This window comes from Leptodactylus fuscus, chromosome 3 (assembly GCF_031893055.1).
Source record: "Leptodactylus fuscus isolate aLepFus1 chromosome 3, aLepFus1.hap2, whole genome shotgun sequence".
Taxonomy (NCBI): Eukaryota; Metazoa; Chordata; class Amphibia; order Anura; family Leptodactylidae; genus Leptodactylus; species Leptodactylus fuscus.
In genome coordinates this window covers 232,834,691-232,854,030 of record NC_134267.1, presented here as the reverse complement: position 1 = coordinate 232,854,030, position 19,340 = coordinate 232,834,691, and the positions used below count along the sequence as shown (strand labels likewise).

The following is a 19,340-nucleotide window of genomic DNA, read 5'->3' as shown; positions in this document are numbered from 1 at the left end:
CAAAACAAGAATAGGATGAATTTTAAAAATTTGATTTCCTTCCAAGCATAAAAAGTCAAAATGGTTTCTCTCATTTATGACTTTTCTGATGATCTCCAAGCTTGTCTTTGGTGATGAAACACTTCCCACATTCTGAGCAGGAGTATGGCCTCTCTCCTGTGTGAATTCTCTCATGTCTAACTAAACTTGATTTTTTTGTAAAACGAGTCCCACATTCTGAACAGGAGTATGGTTTCTCTCCCGTGTGAGTTCTCTCGTGCATGACGAGAATGGATTTTCTTGTAAAACACTTCCCACATGCAGAGCATGAAAATGGTTTATCCCCTTTGTGGATTCTCTTATGTAAAATAAGAAATGTCTTATCTGTAAAAAATTTGCCACATGCCGAACATGAGTACGGCTTCTCTCCTGTGTGAAGTCTCTCATGTGCAACAAGTCTTGATTTCTCATGAAACGATTTCCCACATTTTGAGCATAAATAGGACTTCACTCCCGTGTGAATTCTCACGTGTTTAACAAGCGTCGATTTATCTGAAAAAGTCTTTCCACACTCCAAACATGAATAAGGCTTCTCTCCTGTGTGGATTCTCTCATGTCGAACAAGATTGCATTTTTCGGTAAAACTTTTTCCGCATTCCAAACATGAAAATGGCTTTTCCCCTGTGTGACTTCTCTCATGTGAAACAAGCCGAGCTTTCTCCCTAAAATATTTCCCACACTCTGAACACGAATATAGCTTCTCTCCTGTGTGAATTCTCACATGTTTAATAAGACTTTGATTGCTTTTAAAACACTTTCCACATTCTGAACAAGAAAACGGAAGCTCTTTTTTGTGACTCCTCTCATGTGCAGCAAGGCACGGCTTATCTATAAAACATTTCCCACATTCTGAACATGAATATGGCTTCTCTCCCGTGTGAATTCTCCGATGTCTAACAAGATGGGAATTTTCCGTAAAACTTTTTCCACATTCCGAACATGAAAATGGTCTCTCTCCCGTGTGATATCTCTGATGTGAAACAAGCTTCGATTTCTCTCTAAAATATTTCCCACATTCAGAACAGTAATGCAACTTCTCTGTGTGAATGAGCCCATGTTTAACAAGAGTCGAATTATTTACGAAGCGCTTTCCACACTCTGCACAAGAAAACGGCTTCTCTCCCGTGTGATTCCTCTCATGTACAACAAGGCATGATTTATCTGCAAAACATTTCCCACATTCCTGGCATGAATATGGCTTCACTCCTGTGTGTATTCTCTCATGTCTAACAAGACTCGATCTCTTTGTAAAACTTTTCCCACATTCCGAACACATAATTGGATTTTCTCCCGTGTGAATTTTCTTATGATCTTCGAGTTTGGTTTCAGTCATGAAAAATTTCTCACATTCTGAACAAGTGAATGGTTTCTCCCCAGTGTGAATTATCTGGTGATGGTTAAGTCTATCTTTTGTAATGAAAGATTCTCCACATTCTGAACACTGGAACGGCTTCTCTCCCGTGTGAGTTCTCGCATGTCTAGCAAGCTTAGATTTTGATATAAAACATTTTCCACATTCTGAACAAGAGTTTGGCCTTTCCCCTGTGTGAATTCTGGTGTGCAAAGCAAGATGTGAGTTTTTTTTAAACTGTCTTCCACATTCACCACATTGATACCGATTAACCTCTTTGGGACTTGTATTTGTGGTAACAATCTGAGATTGGTCAGGAGAAGGTTCCTCGTGATTCGGGGGATTACATGATTCTGGAGGTAAATTATGGGTCATGAGGTTTTCATCTGAAGAGTGCTGCTTGACGTCTTCTACTTCATCTTCTACTTTACAACTTATTGATGATATGACGTTTTCTTTCTTAATGGGATTTTCTGTTAAGATTTAAAATGGGTTTCAAGATTTTATTTCAGATTACAAACTAGAAAAATTTAGAAACACACATGCACTTTTTATTGTGCCAAAAGGTATAAGATGGAATTTTTCATGCAGTTTAGAATGAAACGTTTCCCGATCGGTGCCGCCATTGCTGACATATTAACTTTGCTCCTAATATGTTAAGGTCCTGTTCACACGGGCAAAGGGTGGGAGGGGATTATGGCACAGAATCCACATCATAATCCGCACCCTCACAATGGTGGTCTATGGAGAACGCTAGCATTCTTTTTTCCGCTAGAGGCATGTTGCAGAAAAAAGAAGCGAGCTGCCCTTTCTTCAGGCAGATTCCGCGGCAGCAACCTCCGGAGTCAGCCCATTCATTTGAGCCTACTCCAGAGGGCAAAGCACATGATCTATGTGCGAAACTGCATTTTGGAGTTTTTTTATTTTAAAAATTTTTTCTGTTTTTAAATTTGAATAATGTGTTAATTGTTACCATCTGTAATGACGGCTATAAGTATCTGGGGTCCAGGAGCATTCTCATATCACCATGAGTAAGGGACAGGCATCCCGAAACGCGTAGGCTAGCTCCTAATGCCGTACACGCATATGCCGTAAGTTTTTTTCTGTGTCTGTGTTTACCACTTATTTTTGTTTTGTGTCTGGTGCTATACCAAAGGCATTTTGGATGTTTTAATATTTGAAAATAAAAGTTATTTTTTAAAGAAAATAAGGAAATAAGACATCGGTTGTGTTGTGCTGAAAAAGTTTTTTATTGTGATTCTGTATCGTGACCTTAACCGGAGGAAGTTTTTTTCGGGCACACAGAACCGCAACTGAGTACAATGAAATAAGATGCATTGAGCTGTGGACTCTTGTTTAAAGCCATGATTGTCGGAAGCCGCGACAGTCGTATTTTGGCCTGAGAGTGACGCGGGGAGCCGCCAAAATCTGCCCTTCCGCTCCCCGTGTGAATGGGGCCTAATGAGCTTTTTGGCGCTACAAGGACATCACCACGGTTAGCATAGCAGGGAGGGCTGGGGGGACGGGTACAAAACTCTTTGGTGCGATAGGAACAATGGAGACATCCTCTTTGCACCAAACAGGTCAAAAGCTAATAATATTTCAGCAACAGAGGCACCTACCGGAAAGCAGAAAAACATGTTTTATTTAACGGAAGCCTGGCTATGCTTATACTTCAATATGGACTGGTGACAGACTCCCTGTATAATAACTAAATGTGTATAGGGGCTTTATAATAATCATAGATCTTGAAGGCTGGATTATCCAAGAAAAAAACCAATAATAGGAACCATACAGGATGTCACCTCTATTCTTTTTTACTATGGAGTGTCATAAGTTACATTGCTATGCTGTGTGTTGACCAGGATACTAATGGCCTTAGGCTTTAGGGTCTCATTTGGAGAACAATAGGAGACCCCTACCAATCCCATTTATGCTCTATCCTATGGCTAGAAGCTAATTTTGGTGGCATAACTTCATTAAAAAGTTGCAATTTTTCTACAAACATTCTGCCAAATTCTGCCAAAATTTTTTATCAGGACTTTATCACCTGTATTTGTGGTAACAATCTGAGATTGGTCAGGAGAAGGTTCCTCATACTTCACGGCATCACTTGATTCTGGAGTAAAATTAAAGGTCATGAGTTTTTCTTCTGGATATTGCTCCGGGATGTCTTCATCTTCTACTTTACAGTTTAGTGGTGCTATGAAATTCTCTTCAGATTTTTTAATAGGATTTTCTGTTAGGATTAAACAAAATTGATTTCATGATTTTGTATTCTATTCAGATGGACACAAACATGCAGATTTTTACTCTCCCATTGATAAGCAGGGATAGTATAGTTACGCTTTAAAGGGATCCTATCATTAAAACTCTATTTTTTCTGCCTACCACGCAGGAATAGCCTTAAGAAAGGTTATTCTTCTCCTACCTTTAAATATCTTCTCTGCGCCACCGTTCGGTATAAATCCCAGTTTTCGTCGGTATGCAAATGGTTTCTCTTGCAGCACTGGGGGGTGGTCCACAGCGCTCAAACAGCACTGGGGCGTCCCAAATGCTGCGAGAGAACTCTCCAGTGATGCCTCCATCTTCTTCAGGAACGGGTCTTCTTCGCATCTTCTTCCAGCGGTGGCTTCAAACTTCTAGGCCTCGGGCCTACAATACTGTGTAAGTGGCCATTTTTTTGTGGCCGGCGGGCATGCACAGTTGGCTTTGCCCTAGACCCGAGGCCTAGAAGTTTGAAGCCAACTCCCGGAAGAAGACGCGGTGAAGACCCCGTTCCTGAAGAAGATGGAGGCGGCGCTGGAGAGTTCTCTCGCAGCATTGGGGATGCCCCCAGTGCTGCGAGAGAACCTTTTGCATACCAACAAAAACCAGATTATATACCAAATGGCGGCGCGGAGAAGACATCTAAAGGTAGGAGAAGAATAGCCTTTCTTAAGGCTATTCCTACGTGTTAGTCAGAAAAAATTTAGTTTTAATGATAGGATCCCTTTAAGTTTGGTGGCCCATGTAGGGTATCAAATGACCTTTTCTGTAAAAGTTGAAGAGTCAGGTGGAAGTTGTAGGTAAGTTTTTGTGAACTTATTTTAAGTAATAGAGGACCGTTAAACCTCACAGTTATGACCAGGGTGAAGGACGTCATAATAGTCACGTCATCGAGGGTCAGGTACAGTGGTTATGCACAGGAGTGAGGATCTTCAGGACGCATGCTCTTAGAGGCTGTCCACACTCCCTGTGTGCATCGACATTCCCTGATGGGCCTCATCAGTGGGGAGTCTCGAGTTGCAGACTCTGTGACATCCGCGGCAAGATGGAGCAGGACACTTATTTTTTCAGCATCCTGTTGCGATCTCTGCCTCCGATCGATGAGAAAATTCTGTGTGGACTCTGCCACTGATTTGAAGGCGGAATCCACTTGCCAAATCAGCGTCAGATTCCTACGTGTAAACACCCCCTTACAGTGTACTGACTCTGCTAAAATCTCAAACCAGAGCGTTATGTCCGGCATGTCAGACAGTCGGGAATCTCTCAGCAATCGTGAATCCCAATGGTCTATCACAGCAATTTCCAACAGGGCTGCCTTGAAAACTGGCCAGGGGGCCACGACACTCTGGTTGGGAAGATGATGGTATGTCTTCATGTAACATTATCTGCATGCTTAGGACGTTCTTTGTCTTATAAGAGTTATTTGGTGGGAATTTTTTTCCAGGTGTTTCCCAAGTCTGAAAAGGTTGGAGACCACTAGTGGAGCACTTCTCCTGACTCTTGGGATCACATCCCATGTCAAGCATATCAACATGAAGAAGATGACAGCTTGGACAAAGTCACCGATGTGCCACGTTATACAAGTATATACACGCATCTGTCTTCTTACCTTGCAATGGAAGAGGTTGGTAGTCTCCTATTGTAACCACCTTGTACAAGTCCTTTTGGTCTTCTAAATACTCCCACTCCTATATGGAGAAATAGACAGTGACATCCTGACACCGTATAGGAACCTGACAACACAATGGTCATCACCCAGACCATATAAAGTCCCGGCAGCGCTCACCTCTCCAGTCAGCAGCTCAGTGATCTTGTTGGTCAATCCTAGAACCTTCTGTCTATGTGTCAGTGGGTGAGGAGAAGATTCTGTGATGGGGTTGTGGCTCGTGCTCCATCCTCCGGACTCATGGACATGGCAACTGGGAGTCATCCAGTCACCCAATGTCTTCTTTGTTATCATGTAACTCTGTGTATGGAGAGAGATACTTTAAGAACTTAAGAGGAAAGTTATCCAATTATTTGTGCCACCTCATGGAGCCCCACATTTTACTTTCTACCCTAAGGTTGGGTTTAGTAGAGGTGCTTGGGGCCAGCAAGTTACTGAAAAGTTTTACATTTTATAGATAGAAAATGCTTCAGAATTTTAAGAATAGTAAGTGACTTTACAACTGAGATGACCATATATTAGGGTTGAGCGATCGGAATCGGAAAAGATCGGATTCCGATCGGCGATCGAGTAAATTTCTCGATCGCGATTGGAATTCCAATCCTGATCTTTTCCAGTGGGATCGAGGTCGGAGGTTATCTCAAGATCGGCTCAACCCTAAAAGTGACTTTTCCCATAGTGGAAGCATTGACTAGGGTTGAGCGATCGGGATCGGAAAAGATTGGATTCCGATCGGCGATTGAGCAATTTTCACGATCGAGATCGGCTGGAAAATGATTGGAAATCGTATTTCAAAATCGATCCTGAAATCTCAAGATCAGCTCAACCCTATCCTCAGAGAACATGAAATAACGGGTGAACATAATAGATGGACCACGAGCTCTCCTCCTGCTGTCAGTCTTCTATGTTTCCATGTACAGTCACAAAAATAGGAGGTGAAGAGAAAAAAATGTAACAAAAAAACCCAAAAAAACTTTGTAGAGGAATTTTGGACGATTTCTCTCTGCAAATTATTTCTGAGATGACTAATGTGCACACTCACCTTTAGGTCATGCCACAGAGTGTTGGTCACGTGAAGGTCAGGACTCTAAATAGACTAGTCCAAAACAATGACTACAAATTGTCCAGATCCTGAACCAGAAAAGAAGCCTCAAGCCCTGCTCCACCATGCGAAACAGTTGGCTTTGGTGTACGATGTTCTTTTTCCTCAAAACATAGTGTTGTGGATTTATGATAAAAGTTTCACTTTTTTACGATCGGTGTGAATTTGTCTAAATTAGTCTGAGGTCTTCAGCAATGAAAGTATTGCAAGGCCTGGTTTACACTAATTTGTCAGTAACCAGGATTTGTGTGCCTTTATTTAACAGGAAGAGCAGCTGTGGCCCCAGATCTGGGGCCACAGTGCTGGGGATACAGGTGGCGCCACTAATAAGTGACTCCTAGATTCATTCCAGGCTATTTCTCATTACTACGGGGGGTGACACATTATGTACCTGGGTGTAGCTATAACTGTACTCCGTGCTGGGGCTACCGGTGAAGTCACTAATGAGTTATTAACACACTTATTAATTCCAGGCTATTTTTCATTACTGGCCTCATTAGCAGCAAACAGTCACAGTCAGTAATGACAAATAGCCTGGAATTAGTCTGTGTGTCACTTACTTATTGGTGGCGCCACCTGTAGCCCCGACACTGAGTACAGTTATATCTACATCCCCATATATAGTATGTCACCCGCTTAGTAATGAAGAATAGCCTGTAATTAGTCTGTGTGTTACTTACTTATTGGTGGCGCCACCTGTAGCCCCGGCACTGAGTACAGTTATATCTACATCCCCATATATAGTATGTCACCCGCTTAGTAATGAAGAATAGCCTGGAATTAGTCTGTGTGTCACTTACTTATTGGTGGCGCCACCTGTAGCCCCGGCACTGAGTACAGTTATATCTACATCCCCATATATAGTATGTCACCCGCTTAGTAATGAAGAATAGCCTGGAATTAGTCTGTGTGTCACTTACTTATTGGTGGCGCCATCTGTAGCCCCGGCACTGAGTACAGTTATATCTACATCCCCATATATAGTACAGTATGTCACCCCCTTAGTAATGAGAAATAGCCTGTAATTAATTTGTGTGTCGGTTACTTATTGGTGGCGCCATCTGTAGCCCCAGCACTGAGTACAGTTATATCAGTTATGTCACCCCCTTAGTAATGAAGAATAGCCTGGAATTAGTCTGTGTATCTGACGCCACCTATTGCCCCAGAATTGGGTGCAGTTACAAGCTAGTACTGCCGGCTAATCTTGAACTTGTTAAACAATGCAATAAAATCACAGATCTAGAGAAAGTGTACCTCTCCGGTCAGCACGTAGATGATCTCAAAAGTCAAGTTTAATATTTTTCCAGTAACATCATTCCAGGCCTTCTCCATCCTTGGAGGGTCAATCAGGAGCGATTTGGATAAGATTATATCAAAACTGGATCAACTAGAAGGTCCTAGTCCTCCAGGTACCTTTATGAGAAAAGGAGAGGGACAAGTAGAGGACAATATGAAATATACAGTCCTATTAAAAAGTTTGGGCACCCCTATTAATCTTAATCATTTTTAGTTCTAAATATTTTGGTGTTTGCAACAGCCATTTCAGTTTGATATATCTAATAACTGATGGACACAGTAATATTTCAGGATTGAAATGAGGTTTATTGTACTAACAGAAAATGCGCAATATGCATTAAACCAAAATTTGACTGGTGCAAAAATATGGGCACCTCAACAGAAAAGTGACATTAATATTTAGTACATCCTCCTTTTGCAAAGATAACAGCCTCTAGTCGCTTCCTGTAGCTTTTAATCAGTTCCTGGATCCTGGATAAAGGTATTTTGGACCATTTCTTTCTACAAAACAATTCAAGTTCAGTTAAGTTTGATGGTCGCCGAACATGGACAGCCCGCTCTCAAATGATCTGAAAACAAAGATTGTTCAACATAGTTGTTCAGGGGAAGGATACAAAACGTTGTCTGAGAGATTTAACCTGTCAGTTTCCACTGTGAGGAACATAGTAAGGAAATGGAAGACCACAGGGATAGTTCTTGTTAAGCCCAGAAGTGGCAGGCCAAGAAAAATATCAGAAAGGCAGAGAAGAAGAATGGTGAGAAGAGTCAAGGACAATCCACAGACCACCTCCAAAGAGCTGCAGCATCATCTTGCTGCAGATGGTGTCACTGTGCATCGGTCAACTATACAGCGCACTTTGCACAAATAGAAGCTGTATGGGAGAGTGATGAGAAAGAAGCCGTTTCTGCACGTACGCCACAAATAGAGTTGCCTGAGGTATGAAAAAGCACATTTGGACAAGGCAGCTTCATTTTGGAAACAAAAATTGAGTTGTTTGGTTATAAAAAAAGGCGTTATGCATGGCGTCCAAAAAGAAACAACATTCCAAGAAAAACACATGCTACCCACTGTAAAATTTGGTGGAGGTTCCATCATGCTTTGGGGCTGTGGGGCCAATGCCGGCATCGGGAATCTTGTTAAAGTTGAGAGTCGCATGGATTCCACTCAGTATCAGCAGATTCTTGAGAATAATGTTCAAGAATCAGTGACGAAGTTGAAGTTACGCCGGGGATGGATATTTCAGCAAGACAATGATCCAAAACACCGCTCCAAATCCTCAGGCATTCATGCAGAGGAACAATTACAATGTTCTGGAATGGCCATCCCAGTCCCCAGACCTGAATATCATTGAACATCTGTGGGATGATTTGAAGCGGGCTGTCCATGCTCGGCGACCATCTAACTTAACTGAACTTGAATTGTTTGTCCAAAATACCTTTATCCAGGATCCAGGAACTGATTAAAAGCTACAGGAAGCGACTAGAGGCTGTTATCTTTGCAAAAGGAGGATCTACTAAATATTAATGTCACTTTTCTGTTGAGGGCCCATACTTTTGCACCGGTCAAATTTTGGTTTAATGCATATTGCACATTTTCTGTTAGTACAATAAACCTCATTTCAATCCTGAAATATTACTGTGTACATCAGTTATTAGATATATCAAACTGAAATGGCTGTTATAAACACCAAAATATTTAGAACTAAAGATGATTAAGATTAATAGGGGTGCCCAAACTTTTTCATAGGACTGTAGATCTGCAGATACTGAAAGGGTTACACCACAAAGAATATTTATCCTGTATCTTACGGACAGAGGATAAGTAGCTGATCAGTGGGGTCTGAACACTGAAACCTCCATTGATCCAGTGAATGGGGGTGTTTTACCCCCGTTGTGATACTTTTGGGCTTGGGTGATATGCTGGTTCTGATGACAGTAACCTATCTATCTGCAGGGCTGGGGTGCTATGCTGGGTCTGGTGACACTAACCTATCTATCTTCAGGGCTGAGGTGATATGCTGGGTCTGGTGACAGTAACCTATCTATCTGCAGGGCTGGGGTGATATGCTGGTTCTGGTGACAGTAACCTATCTATCTGCAGGGCTGGGGTGATATGCTGGTTCTGATGACAGTAACCTATCTATCTGCAGGGCTGGGGTGATATGCTGGTTCTGGTGACAGTAACCTATCTATCTGCAGGGCTGGGGTGATATGCTGGTTCTGGTGACAGTAACCTATCTATCTGCAGGGATGGGGTGATAAATTACTGTCACGGATATGACAGAGCATCTTACTAATAGAACCTGTAGAGATAGGACCACTCTCAGCTCTAAACTGGCTCAGTCTGTAGATACAAAAGGGAATGAAAACATTCATGCTACCTTAGAGAAGTGGTACTGTGCACTGTCCATATAGGCAGAATAAGAGAAGTTGTACTGTGCACTGTCTATATATACAGAATAAGAGAAGTGGTACTGTGCACTGTCCATATATATACAGAATAAGAGAAGTGGTACTGTGCACTGTCTATATATACAGAATAAGAGAAGTTGTACTGTGCACTGTCTATATATATATACAGAATAAGAGAAGTTGTACTGTGCACTGTCCATATATATACAGAATAAGAGAAGTGGTACTGTGCACTGTCCATATATACAGAATAAGAGAAGTGGTACTGTGCACTGTCTATATATACAGAATAAGTGAAGTGGTACTGTGCACTGTCCATATATACAGAATAAGAGAAGTGGTACTGTGCGCTGTCTATATATACAGAATAAGAGAAGTTGTACTGTGCACTGTCTATATATATACAGAATAAGAGAAGTTGTACTGTGCACTGTCTATATATATATATATACAGAATAAGAGAAGTTGTACTGTGCACTGTCCATATATACAGAATAAGAGAAGTTGTACTGTGCACTGTCTATATATACAGAATAAGAGAAGTTGTACTGTGCACTGTCTATATATACAGAATAAGAGAAGTGGTACTGTGCACTGTCCATATATACAGAATAAGAGAAGTTGTACTGTGCGCTGTCTATATATATATACAGAATAAGAGAAGTTGTACTGTGCACTGTCTATATATATATATATACAGAATAAGAGAAGTTGTACTGTGCACTGTCCATATATATATACAGAATAAGAGAAGTTGTACTGTGCACTGTCCATATATACAGAATAAGAGAAGTTGTACTGTGCACTGTCTATATATACAGAATAAGAGAAGTTGTACTGTGCACTGTCTATATATATACAGAATAAGAGAAGTTGTACTGTGCACTGTCTATATATATACAGAATAAGAGAAGTTGTACTGTGCACTGTCTATATATATACAGAATAAGAGAAGTTGTACTGTGCACTGTCCATATATATATATACAGAATAAGAGAAGTTGTACTGTGCATGGTCAATACTCTAAAAATCAAGTCAGATCTCACCACTAAACTTTCTATTACAAAAAAAGCCATAATTCTGCAGTAAATCTCCATTGTATGAGCTTACCTTATGGCTGGCGTCACTCACTGTTATGTGTTTATGTCATAAATTCCTACCAAAATAACAAAGCAAAGGCCGGGTGTGAACGTAGTCTTACTGCCGACAGTGACCAAGCACTGTATATATATATATATATATATATATATATATATATATATATATATATATATATATGTCCTCTGTATAATGGGACGTCTGCTGCTGACTGATAACCCAGAACAATACACCAGGGTAGCGGCTCAGTACTACATAGTATAAGGACCTTTGCTTGGGCACCGCCTCCTTGTCTACTTCCCCTCCTGTCACTGTATATATTACACTTCAATAGCTAAAGGACCTGAGATGATGTCACCGTCATGTGATCAGTTACAGAAGGGGCGGAGCTCAACACTGAAGAGCATAAATAGTGGCTGAAGGATCAGAGACAAGGTCACAATCATGTGATCGATGAAGGATGTACATCAGAGGGAATGCACCAAGAAGGATACTACATACATCAGTCAGTCGAGGTGCACTGTGCACAGGAGTGAGATGTACCGACTGGATTAATAGTCGCATCTCTGTACCACCCATCAGAAAGTTTTGCTAAGTGGTGGGCATACCTCCCAACTTTCAATGAACAGAAAGAGGGACAAAATGTGTTTTGTTTCTTTTAATGTAGATTGTGAGCCCCACATAGAGATCATGATGTACATTTTTCCCTATCAGTATGTCTTTGGAATATGGGATGAAAATCCATGCAAACACGGGGAGAACATACAAACTCCTTGCAGATGGTTTTTTGCCCTTGGCAGGATTTGAACACCAGGACTCCAGCGTTGCAAGGCTGCAGTGCTAACCACTGAGCCACCGTGTGGCCCTAGGGACAAAATGTCTTGTGCGCGCCACAGCAAATTTAGTTCCACCACTTCTACATTGACTCTGCCCATTTTCATCCATTTGTCATGTGCCCCCACACAGTATAATGCTCCTACAATCACCTCTACATTATATGTTCCCACATTATAATGTTCCCTTCCAACTGCCCCTCAGTATTAAGTCCCTCTCCTGATGCCCCAGTTTAAACTTGGGGAAACTAAAGGGGGACATGAAACTGGGGCAGCTGGAGGGTGACATTAACAGTGGGGGTAGTTGGAGGAGGGCAATCAATTAATGGCAGCTGGAGCAGGACATTAAACTGGGGGCAACTATAGGGGGACATTAAACCGTAGGGGTTGCTGGAGGGAGATATTAAACTAGGGGCAACTAGAGGCGGACATGTCCCCCTCCATCTACTCCCACTGTTAAATGTCCTCCTCTAGTAACCCCTATTGTTAATGTCCCTCAGTTTTCCAGAGTTTAATGTCCCTCTTAATATACTCCCCTTCATCTGCCCGTTTAATTGCTCTCTCATCTCTGCCCCATTTAATGTCTCCCCTCCATCACTCCCCCCAGTTTCATGTCCCCCCTCCATCTCTACCGCCAGTTTCATGTCCCCCCTTCATCTGCCTCAATTTAATGTTCCCCCTCCATATCTGCCCCCAATTTAATGTTCCCCCTCTATCTCTGCCTCCAGTTTCATGCTCCCCCTTCATCAGTCACCAGTTTTATGTCCTCCTCCATTTGCCCCCCTTCATCTGCCCTTTTAATTGCTCTCTCATCTCTGCCCCATTTAATGTCTCCCCTCCATCACTCCCCCCAGTTTCATGTCCCCCCTCCATCTCTACCGCCAGTTTCATGTCCCCCTTCATCTGCCTCAATTTAATGTTGCCCCTCCACTGGGGTCACTGTATAATATAATGTAATAGCTGGGGGTCACTGTATAATATAATTAGGGTTAAGGGGATATTGTCACTCCTTATGGAGAGACCTCCATATAGGTGTATGGAGACTTATTAAGCCTTTAACACTCCACTTTGCAAGGGACCATGGGAAGAATATGCAAATCTGTCTTCCATGATGTAGTTAGGAAGTCAGCTGCTGCCTCAGTGTTGCAAACCAATTGAGGGCGCTCACTGGAATGTGCAAGCCTGTCTTCCCTGATGTAGTTAGGAAGACAGAATTTCAGTGATATGGCCCAATAAAGGCTGCTCCCTTTAGCATCATGCCCGACCTTCCAAGAGGCCTTGCACATTCCAGTGAGCTCCCTCTATTGGTTTGCAACACTGAGGCTGACTTGACTTATCTGTGAAAGCTTTCCCACATTCGAAACATAAAAATGGCCTCTCTCCTATGTGGATTCTCTCATGTAGAGGCGTTCTGTTACTGTTTTCCTACATTTGTTTATAAATTCTTGGAAAAACTGTTATTGCAGACAGTGAGTGAGAGATGTATACACGTATATATATCCTCTATATGATGGGCAATCTGCTGCTGGCTGATAACAGAGAGAACAGCACAACATCAGTGACCACCTGACCAGGACCTGCTCTGTATCTACTGCACTGCCATAGCTGAGGGAACTGTGATGTGATCAGTCATATGAGGGGGAGGAGCTTAGCAGTGACAAGGATACCTAGTGGCTGAAGGACCTGGGATGATGTCACCATCACATGACAAGTAAAGTGGGAGGAGCTTAGCTATGAAGAGAATAAGTGCTGGTTGAGGAGCCTGAGGTAATAGTCGTGTGAGGAGACGGAGCTTGAGAACACATCGGAGCTCAGAGATAGCTAAAAAACAAAAAACACAGAAAAATATCGACGATTTGTGCGATTCAGCGGGAAGAAGAGATAAATTAGATTCATTGTTAATAGAAAATTGATAGAGATTGATCTTATGGAGAGAGATAAGAGCCTCAGTACGGTAGTGTCACTGTGAGGTAAAATCAGGCGGCGGCCATTGCATTCAGGATCACAATCACAACTCTGTGGAAAGTGAAGTGACAACTGAAACACCACAGCACGTATTCTGTGCCTAAAATTGCCAAATTTTCTCCGTCAAGTCAATTTTATACCGCCGTCATTTCAGCTATTTTGTTGTATGTAGTGCTGGACAAAATTGCCATATTTCCTGCGGCAAAGCACTTAATCAACAGGAAGTTTCCCCAGTTCAGGACCCAACAAATTTTGAGTTTTTTCTGGTACATGCATTTCAAAGGCCATAACAACTTTTTTTTTTCTGTTCAGATTATTAAAAAAATATATATCTTTTCATCAGTGATTTATAGGCTAAGGCCTCACTGGGCGGAAACACAGCAAAAAAAACGCAGAGAAAACGCTGCATTTTCTGTCGCGGAAAAAAACGCGCATGTACATGCGTTTTTCAGTTTTGTGCTGCGGAAATTCATATGAGTTTTCTATTGAGTTTTTTATTGCATTTTGCTCGAGTTTCTCATGTGCAATAAAGGTAATTGAAAGGCAATGTTGAAAATCCTAAGAAATTATGGTGCTCTGCTATTTAGGCTGGGGCCCCACGGGCCGGAAACACTACAATTTGGCCACGGCGGAAACACCGCAGGAAAAATCGCGGCATTTTACAGACAGTACTTACAAAGTGGATCGGATTCATGCGAATCCCATGCCCACTTTGCGGAAAAAAATCGCAGCGCATACATGCTGCGATATCCCTACTTGCTCTTCAAAAAAGGATACTTGTTTTTAACAGTTTATTACTAGAGATGAGCGAACACTATTCGAAACAGACGTTTTGAATAGCACGCTCCCATAGAAATGAATGGACGCAGCCGACACGCGGGGGGGGTTAAGTGGCCGGCCACTTCCATTCATTTCTATGGGAGCATGCTATTCGAAACGGCTGTTTTAAATAGTGTTCGCTCATCTCTATTACCACCAGCTGCCATATGTTTACCTATAGCCATACATGTCGCTATCACTTTTAAGGTCTGAATACTTATATATATGCAAAATTAAAATTTTGCCATTTTAATAAATTTGAAAATATTTCTGAAAATCCGTTTTCACATTTTGCCTATGTCCTATGTTGAAAGAAAAATTTTAGTTCAAGGCCTCAACATGACAAAATTTGAAAAAAGTGAAGGGGTCTGAATGGTTCTGTTTACATTGTAAAATGGCATACAAACATTCCTCTCCAGGATAGGAAAAAAATTGGCTGTTAAAACCTGATGTTTGTAAATCATTTATTTTAACATTTCCCACATTCCAAACAAGAATATATTTTTTCTCTCGATGAATTATTGAATGAGTTTTAAAATTTGATTTCCCTGTGAATCATTAATATGAGTTCTTTCATGAGCAACAAGCTTTGACTTTGCTCTAAAACATTTTCCACACTGTATGCATGAAAATGGTTTCTCTCCTGTATGAATTCTGTCATGTATAACAAGATATGATTTATCTGAAAAACATTTCCCACAAACTGGACATGAATATGGCTTCTCTCCTGTGTGAGTTCTCTGATGCGTAACAAGCTTTGATTTCACTCTAAAACATTTCCCACATTCTAAACATGTAAATGGCTTCTCTCCTGTGTGAATCCTCTTATGCGTCACAAGATTTGATTTATCGGTAAAACACATCCCACATTCTGAACATGAAAATGGCTTCTTCCCTGAGTGAATTCTCTGATGTTTAAGTAGAATTGATTTATCTGTGAATCTTTTCCCACAATCTGAACACGAAAATGGTTTTTCTCCTGTATGACTTCTCTCGTGTGTAACAAGCTTTGACTTTTCTATAAAACACTTCCCGCATTCTGAACATGAAAACGGCTTCTCACCTGTGTGAATTCTCATATGTTTCACTAGAATTGATTTACCTGTAAAACATTTTCCACACTCTGAACATGAAAATGGCTTCTCTCCTGTGTGAATTCTCTCATGTACAACAAGCTCAGATTTTACTCTAAAACATTTTCCGCACTCTGAACATGAAAAGGGCTTCTCTCCTGTGTGAACTCTTATATGTTTAACAAGAAGAGATTTATCTCTGAAACATTTCTCACACTCTGAACAAGAAAAGGGTTTATCACCGGTGTGAATTCTCTCATGTGCCACAAGCCTTGATTTGTCTATAAAACATTTCCCACACTCAGAACATGAGAATGGCTTCTCTCCTGTGTGGACTCTCTGATGCTTGATAAGAATTGATTTATCTGTAAAAGATTTCCCACATTCTGAGCACGTAAATGGTTTTTCTCCTGTGTGAATTTTCTGATGATCTTTAAGAACTTTTTTAGTAATAAAACATTTTTCACATTCTGAACATGAGAATGGCTTCTCTCCTGTGTGAATTCTCTCATGTTTAACAAGAATCGATTTTTTCATAAAACATTTTCCACATTCTGGACATGTGAATGGTTTCTCCCCTGTATGAATTTTTTGATGATGTTTGAGTACATCATTAGTAATGAAAGATTTCCCACATTCAGAACATTGAAACGGCTTCTCTCCTGTGTGAATCCTCTCATGCCTGACCAGCTTAGATTTAGATGTAAAATATTTCCCACAATGAAAACAGGAATTTGAATTTTCCCTTGTGTGGACTCTTTGATATATAGAAAGATCTAAACTTCTTGTTAACTCTTCTCCACAGTCACCGGATTGAAACCTGTTACCCTCTTCGTGACTCGTACTTGTGGTAACGATCTCAGATTGTTCAGAAGGTTCTTCATGTTTAAGGAAATTACATGATTCCAGAGAAAAATCAAGGGTAATGAGGTTTTCTCCTAAGGAGTGCTCCATGATATCTTCATCTTCTACTTTATAATTTAGCCTTGATATGATGTTTTCCTCAGAGTTCTTACTGGGATTTTCTGTTAGGATTAAAAATAGATTTCATTATTTTATTTCAAACAACAAACCAGACAAATTTCAAATATTTCTATTATGGTTGAAATAGGATCCAATATCATATATCTGTGAGAGAAAAAAAAATTCTCAACTTTTTGGATTATGAGATAATTTGAAGGCAAAAAAAAGGAAAAAAAAGTCAGATGTTTCCAACTAGTGGCATGAACAAAGGAGATTTCTGAGGACCTCAGAAGAAGAGTTGTTGATTCTCATTAGACTGGAAAAAGTTACAAAACCATCTCTAAAGAGTTTGGACTCCAGCAACCCAAAGTCAGACAGAGTGTAATGTACAGAAATGGAGGAAATTCAAGACCAAAGATCACACCAAGTGCAAGGTGTATAACAGTCCATGAGTTCACAAAGGAACCTAAGGTAACCTCTAAGATACTAAAGGCCTTCTTCATACTACCTAATGCTAAATGATTCCACTATCAGGAGGACACTGAACTACAATGGTGTACATGGCAGGACTGTAAGGACAGAGACGAGTGCTCTACGAAAAGTGCAAATTTGCAGTTTGCTAAAGATCACCCGGACAAGCCAGAAGATTATTGGAACAATTTTTTTGTGTGGATGAGCCCAAAATAAGGCTTCTCATCTAATCCAAAAAGCTCAATGTGCGAAGAAAGGAAAACACTGTGTTCCAGCATATAAACCTAAATGGGGGAGAAAGGGGTTGTAGTATCATCATGGTAGTATCCATTTTTGATGGAACAATAAATTCTGAATTACGCCAGAAAATTCTAAAGGAAAAAGTCAGGACATCTGTCTGTGAACCTCAAAAGAATATGGGTCATGTAGCAAGGCAACGACCCTTAGCACTGAAGTCCTGGGTTCGAATCCCACCAGGAACAACATCTACAAGGAGTTTGTATGTTCTCCTCATGTTTGCATGGATTTCCTCTCATTCTACAAAGACAAACTGATAGGGTAAAAAAAAGTACATTGTGATCCCTATGTGGGGTTCACAATCTTCAAAAAAAATAAAAAAAATGTAAGCCATTTTGAACGGATGAATGGACTCAAATTCCTCCAAGCTGATGTGCAGGACTAACAATTTCTAGATTTGTTTACTTACTGTTGACATCAGATACTGAAAGCTAAGGTTCGCATACTGTTTCCACTCATAGAAAGGTGATATCGGATCATTATCATCCATAAATGACCAAGTCTGATATTTTTTACTCACTTGTTTGATTTGGTTTTCTTTATCTATTTTTAGGACTTGTGTGGAAAGCTAATAAATTCTTAGGTCAAATTTGTACAGAACTATAGAAAATTCTAAAGGGTTCTCGAACTTCCAAGAACTACTGTCTATTCACAAGGCAATAATACATGTGGTTTGCAGTTTTCAACTCCCATGAGTCTGCATGCCGTACACCACAATTCCAAAAGAAGAGTCATACCCTATCTCGCCACAGTCAGCACCCTAAAATTAAAAGTAATTGCTGACTATCGTTGAAATTAACGGGAGGCAAATTCGACGCCTTTCAAACACCATTTCCAATGAGTTTTCCATGTTGGAATCTGAGTGAAAAAAACTGTGTGAAAGTTCAGTATCTTTTTTTTTCACCCGTTTAACCCTTTCCCATAATAGTACGACGGATGTCGTGTGTTTAAATATGATGGCCACTCTAGCGGCCGCCATAGCTGCCGGGTCTCTGCTGTTATATACAGCAGAGACCCAGTGCTAATGCCTGAGATTTTGCTCATATCGTAAACGCTGTAGCGATAAAAAAAATAAATAAATAAAAAGTGCCAAACCACAAAAAAAAAAGACGCCCTATGCATCCCCGTATACAGAAGTATAAAAAAAAAATCACGGGTGTCAGAATATGGCAACTTTGAGAAAAACATTTTTTTTGCAGTTTTGGATTAAAATGCAAAAAAGCAAAACAAATTTGGTATCCCCGGAATTGTACCAAAACGTAGAATACAGGTGTCATGTCATTTTGGCTGCAGAGTAAACGGTGTAAAAAAAGAAAGCCCGTAAGAAAGTCGCACAAATGCACTTTGTTACGCAAAGATATACACAGATTTTAAAAAATAGCAAATTGGCCATTGCTTTTCGTGTTTGTTTTTTTTTTTGTGGCGCTCACTGAACAGTAAAAATGATGTATTGAGTTGTTTGGTGGGTCAATAGGATTATGTTTTTTAAATTTTGATAGAAAAATGTTATGGGTTCAAATGTGTGATCAACTGATCTCCGGTATAATATCCAGCGATACTTCTGTGATACGGTGACATTGCCGCTGTTTCTCTATATACATTACATTACATACTGTCTATGGCAGGATGTAATAGAACCAATAGGCTGCCATGACACCTGACCAGCTGCACTGATTTTACAAGGTGT

At 40.7% G+C, this 19,340-nt stretch overlaps 2 protein-coding genes across 2 annotated transcripts in view; both read right to left on the bottom strand.

Annotated features, from left to right (window-relative positions):
* LOC142198333 (uncharacterized) lies at nt 1-11,281 on the bottom strand. Its single transcript, XM_075269305.1, has 6 exons — nt 11,245-11,281; nt 7,681-7,839; nt 5,445-5,624; nt 5,268-5,346; nt 3,441-3,629; nt 1-1,863 (listed from the first exon to the last, which is right to left on the bottom strand). Exons 2-6 carry the CDS (start codon nt 7,756-7,758, stop codon nt 71-73), a joined length of 2,319 nt encoding a protein of 772 aa, XP_075125406.1. The 5' UTR covers nt 7,759-7,839; nt 11,245-11,281; the 3' UTR covers nt 1-70.
* A 4,053-nt stretch (nt 11,282-15,334) lies between these two features.
* LOC142198606 (uncharacterized) overlaps nt 15,335-19,340 on the bottom strand; it is a 200,701-nt gene continuing 196,695 nt past the window's right edge. Inside the window, 1 exon segment of the mRNA XM_075269633.1 lies at nt 15,335-16,947. Within this exon segment, the coding sequence (XP_075125734.1) occupies nt 15,368-16,947 (1,580 nt within the window). The 3' untranslated portion in view covers nt 15,335-15,367.

Coding starts and splice junctions, on each gene's coding strand:
- LOC142198333 (XM_075269305.1), bottom strand. CDS start 7,758: ATGGAGAAGGCCTGGAATGATGTTACTGGAAAAATATTAAACTTGACT. Junction 5,347..5,444: donor CTGAGCTGCTGACTGGAGAG/GTGAGCGCTGCC, acceptor TTCTCCATATAG/GAGTGGGAGTATTTAGAAGA. Junction 3,630..5,267: donor CCAACCTCTTCCATTGCAAG/GTAAGAAGACAG, acceptor TAATCCTAACAG/AAAATCCTATTAAAAAATCT.